Source organism: Tachypleus tridentatus, chromosome 12 (genome assembly GCF_004210375.1).
Source record: "Tachypleus tridentatus isolate NWPU-2018 chromosome 12, ASM421037v1, whole genome shotgun sequence".
In the NCBI taxonomy this organism is placed as follows: Eukaryota; Metazoa; Arthropoda; class Merostomata; order Xiphosura; family Limulidae; genus Tachypleus; species Tachypleus tridentatus.
Genome location: NC_134836.1, coordinates 10839264 through 10855877, shown reverse-complemented (window position 1 = coordinate 10855877; position 16614 = coordinate 10839264). Strand labels below are relative to the sequence as shown.

Sequence of the window (16614 nt, the reverse complement as noted above, 5' to 3'; positions counted from 1 at the left end):
TTATACACAGAATCATCAGACTGTTAGTTAGTTAGGAGATTTATTCACGAATTAAGTATCATGAACCGATCGAATATTTTATGATAAATTTTCTACAGCGAATGTGACATTTTACTAATAATAAAGCTAGCGAATTTTTAAACAATTTTATCCGAACAAACATTTATCACATGGTAATGAGATACTTTTGTTTCCAATGCGTAAGTGTACAAACTAGCACTTCTGATTGGAGGGAAACAATGCTACCTACAGGCTAACCTTGGAAAACTTCTTAATAGTGTTAGATAGAGTCAAGGCCGCGAAGTCTCGAATCAGTTATCTTGACTAGTTTTAATGAATGACAATGAGAATTCAATTAAACAGAAAGATGTTTCTCAAGAAAAGTGTAAACTTTGAATTAGGCTGCTACGTTCTTTTGCTAGTTTTATCAAGCATATTAAGTCGCGGAGAAAAGGTTGAAGTACAGATACTTGAAAAGTCTATCAACTGCACAGCAACAGCGAAGAAGAATTATTTCGTTACGGTGCATTTTGTAAGTCAGACAGAAGACGAGACAGTTATTGACTCCACGTAAGTGAAGGGAAGTCTGATTTAGATTAATACGTTACTAGACGCATTTTAAAACAGGGAGTTAGTATATCATTAGAAGATAAGAGGGATAACGAGTTAATTCTAGAGAGTAACTGAGTTTAATTTGTGCGAATTTTGCATTTGTTATAACTATATATAATTATCTGAAAGGTTTCACAACTGCAAATACTGGTATAAACATATGATTTTATGTATACGAAATACGCTCTACTCCAATATTGTTTGATGAGTGAACAAGAAAGTAAAATTAGATTTCTCGAACTTGTACAAGAATAAGAAAGTTACACAATAATAAAACATATCTTGGTCTAAAAATATTTCTATATTTGTAAAGTATGTCATGATCGACATTTTTTACAGTAATCAAAATTTCCTTGCAAATCTCATGTTTACATTTGTAAAATATGGTATTGTTTGAACATGGCTTTAGAATTGTAAAACATATTCTAATTTAAACATGTTTTTACAAATGGGAAATATATCATGGTTTAAAACTTGTCTTTACTATTATAAATGTATCCTAATCTAAACATGTTTTTATATTTCTAGAATGTATGTGATATTTTTTATTGCACGGATTTCCTTTTGAATAGCCCTACTTGGCCAGGTAGTTAAGGTCATCGACTCGTAATCTGAGGATCGCGGGTTCGAATCCCTGTCGCACCAAACATGCTCGCCTTTTCAGCTGTGGGAGCGTTATAATGTGACGGTCAGTCACACTATTCGTTGGTAAAAGAGTATCCCAAGAGTTGGCGGTGGGTAGTGATGACTAGCTGCCTTCCCTCTAGTCTTGCACTACTAAATTAGGGACAACTAGCGCAGATAGCCCTCGAGTAGCTTTGCGCGAAATTCAAAACAAACAAACAAACAAACAAACAAACAAGTTTATCGATCAAATGGCTGACAAGCTACTTGTAATGAAGTAGAAATCACAGACTGGATTAGGAAGTTGCCATCAGTGTTTCGACTGATCACTAGAGCTTTTCAGTCTGGCTAAAGCAAGGCACAAGATATTAGGTTGAGGAATAATTCGTGAGCGTTTTTAAATAATTTCATTCAAGCATTACATGCAAGACTATACAATACTTCAATGCATGAACACATTACACCCAAAACATTTACTATGATACTTTATTTCATGTAATACCTAGGTATATAGTATGCATTGTTGTAAACGAAATTGCAAGAAATTAAATGCGAAAAGCAGATGGTGTCGAAAATGCTCGATTTTGTCCACTTGACATTCCATTTAATGAGCTGAAAATGAAAGCAAACATTAAAGACATATGAAAATCAAACACACCATCTATTAGAGCAAAAAATTATCTACCAAATGACATGAAATATTTTGCGAAAGCGTTTCATTTATGAATATATTTTTTTAACTTGAAAAAACGCTCACGAATTATTCCTCAACCCAATATTTATTTGCAACATAAGGCTGTAGTTTATAAACATGCTGTGTTTGCACGTGCCACATGAATGGTGTATTTCATATGTAGACATAACAAGTAGGTGTGAACCTGTCCAGCTAAAACTGAGCTGCCTTCATACCACTACATGTGCCAAAGCCATACCCAGTATCTATGCTGAAACGTTTTGTCGTAGCATCTCTTCTGCTGTATGACATAATTTCGTAGCTCCTGGCGTGCAAACTTGTGCACATTGGCTAGTGCAGTTCTTAGCTACTCCACATATGCTTGTGGATGCTGTGGCACCTCTTTACCAGGTGATGAACAATACACCGTATCAACAGGGGATATCATATCCTAGTCAAACGTGAATTTTGGGAAGACATCAAGTGAATCTGTGTTGCATAATATGCCATCATCAGGCTCTCTTAGTGGTTTAGAGAGGTCCTCAGTTGAAATAAGTATAAAATTATGACACGTAAAACAAGATAAGATAATAATTAACCCAAAAGAAAAGTAAAACACAATTTGAATAGTTAATTTTCAGCTCTAACCTCAGAATATGTGCCACATTTGGGTCTTATTAGGAAGTACATAAAATCAAGTCGTGAAACTTAACAAATGCAAAAAATAAGTGTCTAAATTTGAGGCACCCTTTGATCTAGAGGCTCCTAGACTCTCTCCTCTAATTGGCCCCAGTCATCATAACATACATCAAATGTTTATTGCCTGTTGGTTCAACCAGGTTTAACAGTCTTTTCAAGCATGTTCTTGAAAGTCTGTATTACCAACTCTGCCAAAACAATTTACAGGGATTTGATGAGAGTAAGTCTTCACCACACTCAACACTTTGGGTTCATAAAGTGAAGTGCATATAGTTAATGAGACAGTATTAAAGGTAACCTATATACATAGTCTTCTATTTTAGGCCTCAGTTTGTGTATGAATATGCCGTCTTTTATTTTAAGGCTTTGTTCATTACTGGGGCTCTTAAGCACCCGCAGGAAGGGGCAAGAGGGGGCATTTGCCTTCTTACATTAAAACATTGCTCTATTATGATGTAAACTTAACATCGTAGTTAAACTAAATATGTTTAGTAATTTTTCTTAATACTGTAAATCTGTGTTTGCATTTAAGTACACATAACACATCTTTTTAGTCTGTGGACTCGCACTGTTAAAGCTGATCCAATATATGCATGCGTCGCCCCTCACCCCGAAAATATTTATGTGGGCTCCCACGTTGGCTCTTGTTAATATAAAGGGCACTATTTGAAAAGAGAAGACGTTAAAAAGCTAAGTGCTGATAATATTGTAAATTTTTAATGTCACTTGGATCTAGTATTTTGGTTTTTAGAAATTAAAATTGCATAACAAAAATAACTAGATTTGGTAACATCGGGAAATAAAATAGTATGTATAAGCTTTTAATTTAGAAATTGTAGTGTAACGTTATATTAGGGTTAGTTATAATTCAACGTTAGAACGCTAAGTTCTTATAATATTGTGGATTTTTTAATGTTATTTGGTTTTATTTTTATAATTTAGAGTTGTATAACAAAAATAAGTAGATTTATTAAGAGTTGAGATTAAGATAGTAGATATAAGCTTTTAATTTAGAATTTAGTAGTGTGTAGTAACGTAGTACGTGTCACGGTTCTTTAGGTTTAGTTATAATTTAACTTGCAGTGGTGTAGTAAAATTGTAAGACATAAAATACATTATTTTATCTAAAAATACATTCTAAGACGAGTTAATTGTTAAACTTAGGCTTAACAGTATTAACAACTGGCTTCTGGTGTTTAAGCCTAGTACAGTGTATTAAGTGTTTATTTTATTTTTACAAATAATACAATGGTTAATACTGTTTCGTGTGAGTTAAGCGTTATCAGATTGTTATGCGCGATAGATGCAATGAATGGGTCGTGTTTTTTTTTGGGGGGGGGGAATCTGGAGGAAAAGTTGGAGGCTATCCTAACTAAAGTTGAGGAAGTAGATAAAGAAAAGTATAAACTGTGGACTTCAAGAGGAGCTTAAGCTTTTACACGCAAGGGAGATATCAGCTAAGATTAACAATGACATTAAAGAAGTTAGATTTAGGGTTAAAAGTAGTGAACTTAATTTTAGAGTACATATTCTTTTGAGCAACAGATTTCAGCCCTTGGCTTATGTAGACAAGGAGCTATTGGAGGGAGGAAAAGCAAAAGAAATAGAGAAGAATATGGATTATGAACGTAAATAGGTTATAGTTATAGCTGATTCCTTCATACGACATGTGGATAGAATAATCTATGATGTAAATAAGGATCAAAGAGTTAGATTATGTTATCCTGGGGCACAGGTGGAAGATATAACTGACAGAGCAAGAAAAATAATGAATGGAGCTAACGATATAAGGAAGAGTAAGCCAGAGGAGCTAATGAATAAGTACAAGGGGTTGATAAAAGTATTGAAAGATAAAGGCTATAAATTAATTTTGACAAGGACACTGCCGATAATTGGTCGTGGAGGTACAATTTTGATAAGGTTACCAGGGCTAAATGCTAGGCTTAAATTAATATGTGAGGATGAGCAGGCTAGCTGATTGAACTTATGGGATCAGTTCAGTGGAAGGAGGGAACGTTTTAGAGTAAACGATTTACACATAAGTAAAAAAAAAAAAAATGGGTCTGGCATGTTTGCAAGGGCTAGTAACTCAATTGTAAGGAAAGTTTTAAACTAGAACTAGACAATAGTTAGGGCAAAGATAAACTAACTGCAAGAACATTTAGATGTGAAGGAAAGAAGATCAGTATAAGAGTAGTTATAATAATAGGCTTAATTGTTACTGTTGTAATGGTAAAAGTATAAGAAATGTATTAGATGATTTTATGGTGGTGGTAGGAATAGAAGATTTTGATGTAATGGGAGTAACTGAAACATGGTTAAATGTAGATGATTTTGACGACGGAAATTTGTTTGAAACATTTGTCATCAAAGTCATCTGCATTGGTTATAGGTTATTTAATAGGAACATACTAAAGGGAGATTCTTCATGTAAAGTGTGAGTTACATTTTGAAGTTGAGAATATTGATTATAATGGCAAGGAGATTGAACCCGTCTGGGTTTCTGTTAGCCAATATCAAGATAATAGGCACTTAGTAGGAATTCGTTACAGACTACCAGATGAAACTGATCCTATTAGTGAGAAACTTTACGGTGAGATTAAGATTTCATCTGCTAACGAAATCATAATTATGGATGATTTTAACTTCAGACATATTGATTGGGAAATTCTTGAGTCAAACCATGAGGGAGAAAGATTTCTGGAAACTGTTCAGGATGACTTTCTTCACCAATTGTTTTTTTCCGACATTTATAATCTCTATTGAAACACAATTATCACTCGATAGCCACAACTTTTTAATAGAAACTGCTCTGAATGGGTACTTAAAATGAACATTAGAACACTAAAAACTTAGCTTTCGCACATGACAGTAGAATTTAAAAAAATCCCTATACGCCACAGTCAGCTGGTGTAATAATTGGAGAGTAACTCTCAACCTGCTTAAAATGACAGGAATTATATTTCGACGAGCCCAAACAAACATTACGAAAATGTCAAAAAGTTAAAATCAAATTAAACAATGCCAAAATGAAAATGTGTCCCACAATAAAGTTTCTAGGTGTAACTTTTGACAGCCGTCTTACATGGGCTGAACACTTTCCACCCACAACAGATTTCCCAGCACTCTTATAGTTTGTGATCACAGATACTAGGTAACTGTACTAAAAGGGCGTCCGTTGTGACATACTTTGTACGAACACTATCGTCTTGTTTATTTTCATCAATATCATCCTCATCACCGACCTTGGCCTCATCCTCATCACCGACCTTGGCCTTCTCTCTGCCTCTGAATCCATCAGACATCCGTCAAGTTTCTCTATCAACAAATACCAACAATCTCTAAAATGACCATTACCCTTCGATCTTATAAAAAACTTAACATCTGTGCGAGCGGGGTGAAGAGGGACAATATAACTCCCGAACACCCCAGTTTAGGAAAATGTAAGATCCTTTCTTTAAAAGCTAAATACCTTCAACGATTTTTTGTTTGTTTGTTTTTATGTGAACCACTTGCCACAACTTTTTGTAAGTCCTTGAATAGTGGACAAATACCAACAGATTGAAAATTAGCTAATGTCACTCTTACATTCAATGGAGGTAATAGAACTTGTTCCAATAATTATAGGCATATTACATAAGTTGTGGAAAAGTTTTGGAAACTCTGATAAAAGCTACTTTGGAAAGTCATTTAACAAAGTTTAGAATTTTATTGGATATTCAACATGCTTTCACTAGGAAAAAAGTATTGCCTTATAAATCTTTTGAAATGCTTTGAAAATGTTACTGCTTATGTAGATGAGGATAAGGATGTAGATTTGGTGTATCTGGATATTCAGAAAGCATTTGACAAAGTACCAAATAAAGGTCTTCTAAAGAAACTTATCTTTATAAGTCTGGAGGATAAGTTAATTAATTAGATAGAAGAATGGCTTGATGTAAAAAAAACAAACAAACAAACAGATGGTTGTAATAAATAGAGTTCCGTCAAACTGGATTAATATCACAAGTGATGTACCTCAGAACTCAAACTTAGGACTTTTGTTCTTTTTTATTTACATCAATGACAAATGAAAGAATAGTCAATAAATTACTTAGATTTATAGATTATATCAAGGTTTTGGGTGTTGCTAGCTGTGAAAATAATGCTGCTGATTTACAAAAAGATTTAGATCATTTAATGAGTTGGGCAAATAAATAGCAGATGAGTTTTAATTATAATAAATGCAATATAATGCATATGATTATTACAATTTGAAACGTTGGTATAATTTTGATGGGAATAACTTTAACTGTGTCATGAAAGAAAGGGATCTTGGTGTAGTAGTCAATCCATCTCTTGAACCACCCAAGTGGTGTGCTGTTGCTGATGGTAGGGGAAATAGAATTTTAGGTTGTATCTACATAAATATTACATACAAGTCTAAAAGGTTGTAAAGTCATTGTGTAGGTCATGATTAGTCCATATTTGGAACATTGTTTTCAGTCTTGAGCTCCTTACCTTAAGAAAAACATTGAATTGTTGGAAAGGGTTCAGAGGAGAGTTACTAAAATGGTGCTTGAGATGAAAGAGTTGTCATATGAGGAGAGACTAATATCCTTGAAATTTTCTCTTGAAAAAGAAGAATTAGGGGGGATCTGATTTAAGTGTTTGAGATTGTAAATGGAATTAATAATGTTGATTCAGCAATATTTTTCGTACTTAACAGCGAGAATTATAGTAGTAGGAAACAAGTATAGATTTATACAAGGTATAAGCTGTATTTAGCTAAGACAGTTTTATTTTCAAATAAGACAGTTGGCCTACTAAATGGTTTGCTTTTGGATATTGTGGAGGCAATAACTTTGAGTGGGTTTAAAAGAAAGCTTGATAGATATATGAATGATAGGTGCTGGCTTTATTTTTTTAATAGTCTTAGTTTGATTTAGAGGATGGGATGGCCGAGATCAGAGGCGTAGCCAGAAATGGCCATTTGGGGGGGGAGTTTGTTTGAGTGCTTGATGCTAGAGGGGTCCGGGGACATGCTCCCCACCGGGAAATTTTTTAATAAAAACATAAAAGAAAAGTCTGAATTATGCATTCTGAGACCACCTTTTAGGCAAATTTCAGGATGGCACACTGAGGTGTTTATATTATTTTTTTAATCATAAATAAATATACAGGCCCATATATATAAAATATGTAACTTAAAGTTATCAGGCCCAGCAAAGTAGGCCTACAGTCCTGTCATCAACATATAAAATATAGAGTCACTCAGGAGAGTGCAAAATATATGTATGGTGTCTATAATCTGTATTCAAATATCATGGACAGTGTATGTTCAGATTCCCTGGATTTCAAGAATTAACTTCACAAACAGTGGGTGGCACCGTGGCAGGCTGGCAGCACCATGGCACTAACCTAGTACCATTGGCACCATCTATAGTGAATCATTCACTATAGATGGCGCCAATGGTACTGTGAATGTGATGTTGACAAACAGAAGTTTGATAAACAGTCATTCACTATGTCAAGCCTGATAAAGCAAAAGACACTGCATGGGTTCTTTAAACCCATTCATGAGGCTGAACCTGATCAATCTGCTGCAGCCAATCAGGTTGAATCAGAATTGTCAACTGAATTGTCAGAGTCATCACCGTGGCCTTCTACCAGTGCTGCCACTACCACCTCAGGTCCAGTTTGGGACATTGGAAATTACATTTCTGATTATGTCAGCATTGGTAAACAGATAAGTCGACTTCTAATTACATTAATTTTGTATTAAAAATCATGCAAACACTCTGAGTTTTAGACTGAATATTCATTGCTGCTGGTGATTGTAGGCCTACAGCCACAGGATGTTAGGCCTGTTCTGTGAAGTACATCTATGCGAGGACAAGGGTACGACGGTGCTGCCTCTATGAGTGGGAAATTCGATGGTGTCCAGAGACGCATAACTAATAAATTCCCACTTGCACCCTATGTACACTGCAGTGCCCATTCCCTAAACTTGGCAATTTCTGATGCTTGTAAAGAAGTTCCTGTGTGAAATTGCATGGGAGTAGTTTCTAGCATTGAAAACATTCTCAATACATCCAAACGAAAGCACGTTTTGACTCTTTCAGTGAATCGAAAAAAAAAACAGTTTAAAAGGTCTCTGCCCCACCCGATGGGTTGAGAGGCATGACTCAGTCATTGTCTTTCTAGAGTTAATCCATGCAGTTGCAGATGCCCTTGAGACCATATCAGGTTGGCAAGACAGAGATTCTGCCACGCAAGCCAATCAATTGTTGTGTTTTATAACACAGCCAGAATTCATCATTACTCTACTTACCATTGCTAAATTGTTTTCCTTTAGTTTACCTCTGTGCAACTTACTGCAGCAACAGAACATTGATTTAGGTGTTGCGATGCATCACGCAGAAATAGTGGAAGATTTAATCCGTTCACTCAGAAATAATACTGTGAATGAATTTAAAAACATTTTCTGTGAGGCTCAAACTCTGTAGTGAGCTTCAAATTGACATCATAATGCCAAGGCAGACTAAAAGACAGATGTACCCTGCTAACCCACAAACCACTAGCCCTGAGCAGTACTTTTGTATTGTTGTATTTGTACCATTTGTTGAACACTTTCTTTCACAAATATGTGACCGTCTGTCCAGTCACAAAACTCTCCTTACAAACTTCATGTGTCTACTACCATCAGGATCTACCACAGAACGGTCAGAACCTACAGCACAACAATGTGACCAAATTAAAGAGTTGGTCAATATATACAAGGCTGACATTGACAGCACTTCACTAGCTGCAGTAGGTGAACTTAGGGTTTAGTAGAAATCACTTGCGAACAACAGACCAAAAAATGTCATAGATGCATGTGCAATGCAGAAATGTTCCCAGTCATTTCTCGACTGTTGAAAGTATTTGCCACGCTGCCTGTGTCAACGAGCTCAGTGGAGCGTTCGTTTTCAACTCTCAGAAGACTCAAAACGTATTTGAGAAATATCACCATCAAAGATCGATTGAATGGTCATTATACATTCACCATGATATTAAAGTTGAACCAAACTGTGTTGTAGATGTCCTGGCAAGAACGAACAGGCGTTTGAGCCTTTCATAGATATTCGATTGTATTTCTCTAGTTCTGACAAAACTTGCTGTATTAAAAGTGTTCAATTAGAAATTTGCATTTGACCATTTGTTGTGAGTGAAATTATCTGTCATGCAATCACGGATCATTATGAAACTTCACAGGTGACAACTGAACTTGTCTAAAAAGTTTGGGTCCAAGGGGGGTTGACCCCCCTTGGCTACGCCCCTGGCCGAGATGGAGCAACAAGTCCTTTGTTGTTCCTAAACACTATGTTATGTTAATATTTTTACATAATTTGAGTGGACGATATAGTCTTGCCGACAGCAAGGACAAGTATAGTTATAATCCACATTTGATGACTTGGATGCAGGAATACAAGCTTTAATTCTTAAAAGAATATTGTAGGCAACAATCAGTTTTATAAATACATCTCAGTTATATTTGAGAATATACCCTATCAAATACATTTCTTAACTGTTTTGTTTTTTTATAATCAAAGTGTATTTATCCATTTATGGCAAGGCAATAAAAGCAAGAAATTTAGGAACTTTGTATATGAATGGTTTATTAAAATGTGTTTTTTTTAGATAGTTTCGAAGTGTTCTGTGAGAAACATAAACCGGAAAATCATTTTTACATAAGAATTATTTCATGATATTTAATATTTTATGAAAAGTGTCAGATATCTGTGTAAGCATAATGGAAGAAAATCGATTGAAGTTTCCTTTAAAACGTTTTGTAAAAATCTTTCAAAGTTAGAAGTCAGTAAATGATTTTCACATTGAAAGTGGACACATTTTTAGAAATTAGTGTGTTCAGAAATAACTTTATGGTTTTGTTGATATTCAATAGAATACCAGCTATTAATTGTTTTTTATGTGATACTTCACATTGAAAGCGGCCAATACTGTTAGAAGTTAGTGTCCAGAAATGACTTCATGGTCTTGTTGATGTTCAATAGAATACCAGCCAGTAAATGTTTTTTCATGTTATACTAAACATTAAAAGTGACCAATATTGTTAAAAATTAGTGTGTCCAGAAATGACTATGGTTTTGTTGATGTTCAACAGTATATTTCGGTTTTCAAGCATGAATGATTGATACTTGTGTAAAACCTAAAAAGCTAACAAATGATTAAAATACAATGTGTTACATTTATGTAATTAAAATATGTTTCTTAAAGATGTGAAGTCTTTCTTTTAAAATACTTTTTATGTTTTGACCTTTTATTTTCAGTCATGCTGATGTTATAACGTGATGACCAATCCCACTTTTTATTGGTAAAAATTAGCTCAAGAATTGGCATTGGCTAACGTTGATTAGCTACCTTCTCTCTAATCTTTCTGTTTTAAATTAGGGACAGCTATCATAGGTAGCCCTAGAATAGCTAACTTTGCGCACAATTAAAGAAACACCTTCTACGTTATCCAGTGTTTTTCACAAAAACCACCGGTAACCTTTGCAGTATATTACACGATATATCAATGCAGTGACTTACTTGCCCTTCGTCTCGGTTTAATTATTCTCTCTTTTTTATATTTTATCTTCAACTATTCTGGAGCATATAAAGCAGTAATTTTGAGTGGTCGAGCTAAAGTTGTTGCTTTGTCTCGTAGAAACGTGAGTTATGTTTTTTATATCTGACCTGCTATAACTGAAATTCCTTTTACATTGTTTTTAGGTACTCTTTATATTTCTTTAGCATATGTATCAAGTTATTGCTAGTTGAATATTACCACAATTACATTCTATCTCATAAATTACACATTTATCTTTTAGCTCTATTTTACCTTTGGCATTTTAGTGGTTTTAAATATTGAACGAAACTATTGTTTCTTGCAACATTAAATAACTGACTTTAAAGTTTTATTGTTAGTTCTTCATGAACAGATTTTAACACACTATGTTTAACTAACATCGAACTGTTAATAAATGCTGTAATTATGTATTAGCGACAGTCATTAACTACGTCTTGGTATAGAAACATGACATTACCGAAAGGTTTTCTGTAAATTTATATTTTTAAACTGCTGTCTATATTTGCAGTTGCCTAAATGTCACCTAAGATTGGTAAATTTAGACAACTGTTTATTTTCGACATCGTATAATAATTTTGTTTTTGTGTGTTGCAACAAAGTATTCAAATTATAACAGATCTAAACACCTTACTTGGTTCTTCAACAATCTAAATGCATCCGTAAATTCTTCTGTTAAAGATCTGAATGAATAATCATTTCATTTAATTTCAAAATTTAACAATTTACTTTTGACTTGACGACGTTGTGTAGAATAATAGAACTGAAAAACGGTAGCTTTAGAATTCAAAAGTGGAAAAAAATTATTTTCAAACATTTATATTCATAAAATATATGTGTAATTTAGTTTTAGAATATTTCAATTGTAATTTTAAAATTCTTGAACTGAGACAAAGTTGCCATAATGTTCTTTTAAAATATTAGCAATCGGTCTATTTTTTATGAAATTTCAGTTATACTATGAATCTTAAATTACATGAACTGTAAACCATAGTATAAAGTAAAACCTCTTTACTGTTGAAAACAATTGGCCTAACTAATTATTTATAACTTCAAACCTATTCATCGTTAACTTTAATCAGCCTAAATTTAGTTTTAGAATCTAGAACAGAAAGGCAGAGCCACCAGGTGGTTCGATCACGACCAGCTAAAAATAAAAATAAGCCAATTAGAATGCGTCAGGATAAACAGAAACATACACTCCAGATACATAAAATCATCGAATAATTACTAAATTAATGCACTGCAGTGGCACAGCAGTAACTCTGCAGGTTTAACGTTAAAAACCCGTGGTAGGCATAGTACATATAGCCCACTGAGTAGCTTTATGCTTGACAACAAACAAACAATAAATAAATACATAAACTAAATGCATCATAATAAACAAACTCACCCTCCAATTATTGGCTAGACATGGTTTGGGGTGTATTCACATTCAGGAACTAAAGAATCAATAATGTTAGTCCTGCAGGACTTTCTGCACTTGCCGCTAAATTTACATCCATAGCTATATTTTGGTTAAATGTGGAGTTAGGTCTATATTTATAGCTATTTTTTGGTTAAATGTGGAGTTAGGTCTATATCTATAGCTATATTTTGGTTAAATGTGGAGTTAGGTCTATATTCATAGCTATACTTTGGTTAAATGTGGAGTTAAATTTATATCCACAACTATAGTTTGGCTAAATACGGAGTTATAAGGGATATATAGGGCTATATCCAAAGTTATATTTTATATAATGACTGAGTTTGGACAACATTCATAATTAAGTTTTGTTTCGAGTCGAACTTAGGTTACATTTATAGTTATGTTTTGTTTAGAGAAATTTGTGTTATATCCTTGGTTATTTTGATTTAGAGACAGACTTAGGTTTATATCTATGGGTGTGGGTTGGGATTTAAAATTGTGATATTTTTTTATGAAGTAAGTAAATTTTATTTCCAATTAAGGTATGACCGAGGTGTGCCAATAGAAGTACAACTGGGATTTGGTATGCTATCGAAAGAGTTTGAGGAGGGAATTCTCGGAATGTGTGTTGGTGAAAAACGAAAGATTCTGGTTTCAGATGATAAAGCGAGAAGAAAAGGTATTTATTACAATAGTTTAAGAACAATTTGACAATGTAATAATTTTAGGTTTATTTCTTACAGGTGTTAAGTCATACACGCCTCGCTACATGTAAGGTGGTTACTAAATAAATTTTTACCACACCAGTCTGTTGTTTGAATGAGGATAGCCAGTTCTTTTTTGTAAACTGACATTAAAGTGTTCATAAACGTAGTTATACATGCTCAAGTAGTCGGATCGGAAATCAGTTTATCATCAGATCTTTATAAAGGGATCAGTATCTAATCAGTTTATCATTCGAATAGGGATTCAGTGTTTCCAAGTAGTTTTAAAACGGTAAAGTGGTCTTTACTAGTGAGTTTAATTGTCTGACAACAATATTCGTTCTTAGCTAATAATCATAGTTTTAAAACAGTAATCGTTCTTTACTAGTTAGTTTTATTGGTTTTACAATAATATTGGTTCTTCACTAGTAATTATTGTACTTTTAAAGCAGTAAGTTGACTTCACTAATGAGTTTAGTTGTTTTACAACAATATTCGTTTTTCACTAGTATTTATTGTAGTTTTAAAACAGTAAGTGATCTTTACTAGTGAGTTTAGTTGTTTTATAACAATATTTGTTCTTAGCTAATAATTATAGTTTTAAAAGAATAATTGATCTTTACTAGTTAGTTTTATTGGTGTTATAAAATATTCGTTCTTCACTAGTAATTATTATAGTTTTAAAACAGTAAGTGGTCTTTACTAGTTAGTTTTAGTGGTTTTACAACAACACAAACAATATTCGTTCTGTACTAGAAATGAATAAAAAGCATAACGTTCTTTAGTAATTATTGTAGTTTTAAAACAGAATCTCGATCTTTACTAGTTAGTGTTATTGGTTTTATAAGTGTTGTTTTTTCATTGGTTGTTATTATAATTCTGAAACAGAAATCGGTCTTGACTAGTGAGTTTTAGTTTGTGGTTTATAGCATTTTTTATTCTTCAGCAGTAACGAATTAGTTTCTATAAGTTAATGAAAAATGTTAGTGAAAAGTTAGAATGTTTAAAATAAATGTAATAGATTTACCTAAATTTTGTAGGGCTTATTTCGAACCAGCGTCGTATATATGTTGTGGAAGTTCTTCATATTTCTGAATTAGCTTCAATAAACGGATTTCGCTGGCTTGACTTCAATAACGACCAAAAGATATCGGAAGAAGAGGTACTCTATATAACATTCTTTATCGTGTTTCAGTTACGTCATATCAATATTTTACCCTATTTGATCACGTGGTATAGTGTAATAGTAAGTATATAAATTCCGAGAATGAGTTATTTTTTAATGTTCAGGTATAAATGTATCTTCCTAGGTCTAGAAATGTTAACTACTTACATTTCCGAGTGATATTAATTTTAGTGCAATACATTTTCTTACTACAGGGATAATTAGTTTATTTAATAAATCTCAACGTTATCAAAGAAATATTTAGTGTGTATAAGTAATGACACACAGTTTCTTACATTAAGGTATGTATATAAACTGAATAAAGTGTTCGAAACTACAGCGTGTAGTGTTCTACAGTGTGTAGAACAGTGTTGTTATTTTTTAGGCTGCCAGTCTGGTCAGAATGTTGTCTAAGTCAACCTTGCAGTTTATTCCGAAAAATGAAAGAGCACTTTTAGACATGTACATGAAAATCCACGATTTGGACAGAGACACTTTTATATCAGTAGAAGAATATATTAATTCTGTTGATGCTGCAAAAGAGGCTAAAGAAAAAATGAATTTACAAAACATACCATCGGAAATTGAAAAGAAAATTAACTCAGAGCTGTAACATTTAATAGTTTCCATTTGCAAGTACAAACAGCAAACCTGTATCGGAGTTTAAACGGTTGTTTCGTCCGTGTGCATGCAAAATGCACTGGTTACGTTTCTATGTAAATGAATTCATCTTCTTGTGGGTAGAAAACGCAGGTATTTTGTATTTTCCTGCGTCGTATTGAGTACTTTAAAATAGAGACTGTAGTGATAAACTAACATGTACTTATTTAATGAATATTTCCTTACCTGACGTGGAAACTGACTGATTTTATACGATTGCTGTATTATTGTCCTTGGATGAAAGCTTCTTCAGGGATTTGAACTCCAAGTTTCGTTGTTTAGTAGCGGAACCTCTAGTTTTAACTTGGAGCTTCTGCAGAAAATTCAACTCTAAAAGTTTCATTCTATGTTAACAAAATTTCACTGATATCTTAAAACTGGACGTTGTTTGAATTTTTTTCTCATAATTCTTATGTTGTGCTTTTATAATGTTTTTCATAATTTTTATGTTGTATTTTACCATGTTTTTATAATTCCTATGTTGTATTTTTATCGTGTTTTCCATAATTTTTATATTGTATTTTTATAATGTTTGTATAATTTTTATATTGTATTTTTATAATGTTTGTATAATTCTTATATTGTATTTTTATAATGTTTTTCATAATTCATATATTGTATTTTTATCATGTTTTTTTACATTAAACAAATAAATAAGAAATGGATAAGACGAGATCGACTACTCGACCTATTACATACAGAATGTATGCTCTGCTATATGATCCAAAGTTATATACGTAAAAACGGCTGGTATGAATAGAGAAAGTACTATATAGAGGAGCGAACAATGTTTCGTCCTTCTTCATTCATCGTCAGGTTCACAAAGAAAGAGGTAACTGACCGATAGCTCACCACATGTTTGGAGGCGGTTGTGTAATTGAGTGTAGGGATGTAGAGGGCGTGTTTAGATGTTTGATTATGTATATTAATATAGGTATAAAGGTGTTCCTTTGTATTGGTTTATTTTGGGCTTGAGTTGTTGTATAAGTAAGGCTTCTTTAATTTTGTGTTTGTTTGATTTTTATTTAGTATTTGGGTGTTTTCTATGGTTATGTTGTGTTTATTTGATATGCAGTGTTTGAAAACGTGTGAAGGTGACGTTTTGTGTTCTTTGAATCTGATTTTCATTTTTCTACTTGTTTCTCCAATATAGAAGTCGTGGCAGTTATCACATTGTATTTTATAAACAATGTTGGTGTGGTGTTTGTCAGTGTAGTTTTTACATAGTATAGACCTTAGTTTTCTGCCTGATTTTTAAATAAATTTAGTATTAACTGGAATGTCATATTTTGTTACTAGTTTTTGCCAAATGTTGGTTATTTGTCTGCTGATATCAGGAATATATGGTATGCAGCAGTATATAGTTTCGTGATTTTTTTAATTCGTGGGATATATTTACTTTTGTTAGTTGATTTTGCTTTTTGTCTAGGTGTGTGCATATAATGTTTTCTATGGTTT

At 33.1% G+C, this 16614-nt stretch overlaps 1 protein-coding gene across 1 annotated transcript; it reads left to right on the top strand.

Moving 5' to 3' along the window:
• The first annotated feature begins 267 nt into the window (after positions 1-267).
• LOC143235386 (peptidyl-prolyl cis-trans isomerase FKBP14-like) lies at positions 268-15676 on the top strand. The gene is made up of 4 exons (XM_076473494.1): positions 268-570; positions 13170-13306; positions 14372-14493; positions 14882-15676. Exons 1-4 carry the CDS (start codon positions 338-340, stop codon positions 15107-15109), a joined length of 720 nt encoding a protein of 239 aa, XP_076329609.1. The 5' UTR covers positions 268-337; the 3' UTR covers positions 15110-15676.
• The last annotated feature ends 938 nt before the right edge of the window (positions 15677-16614 follow it).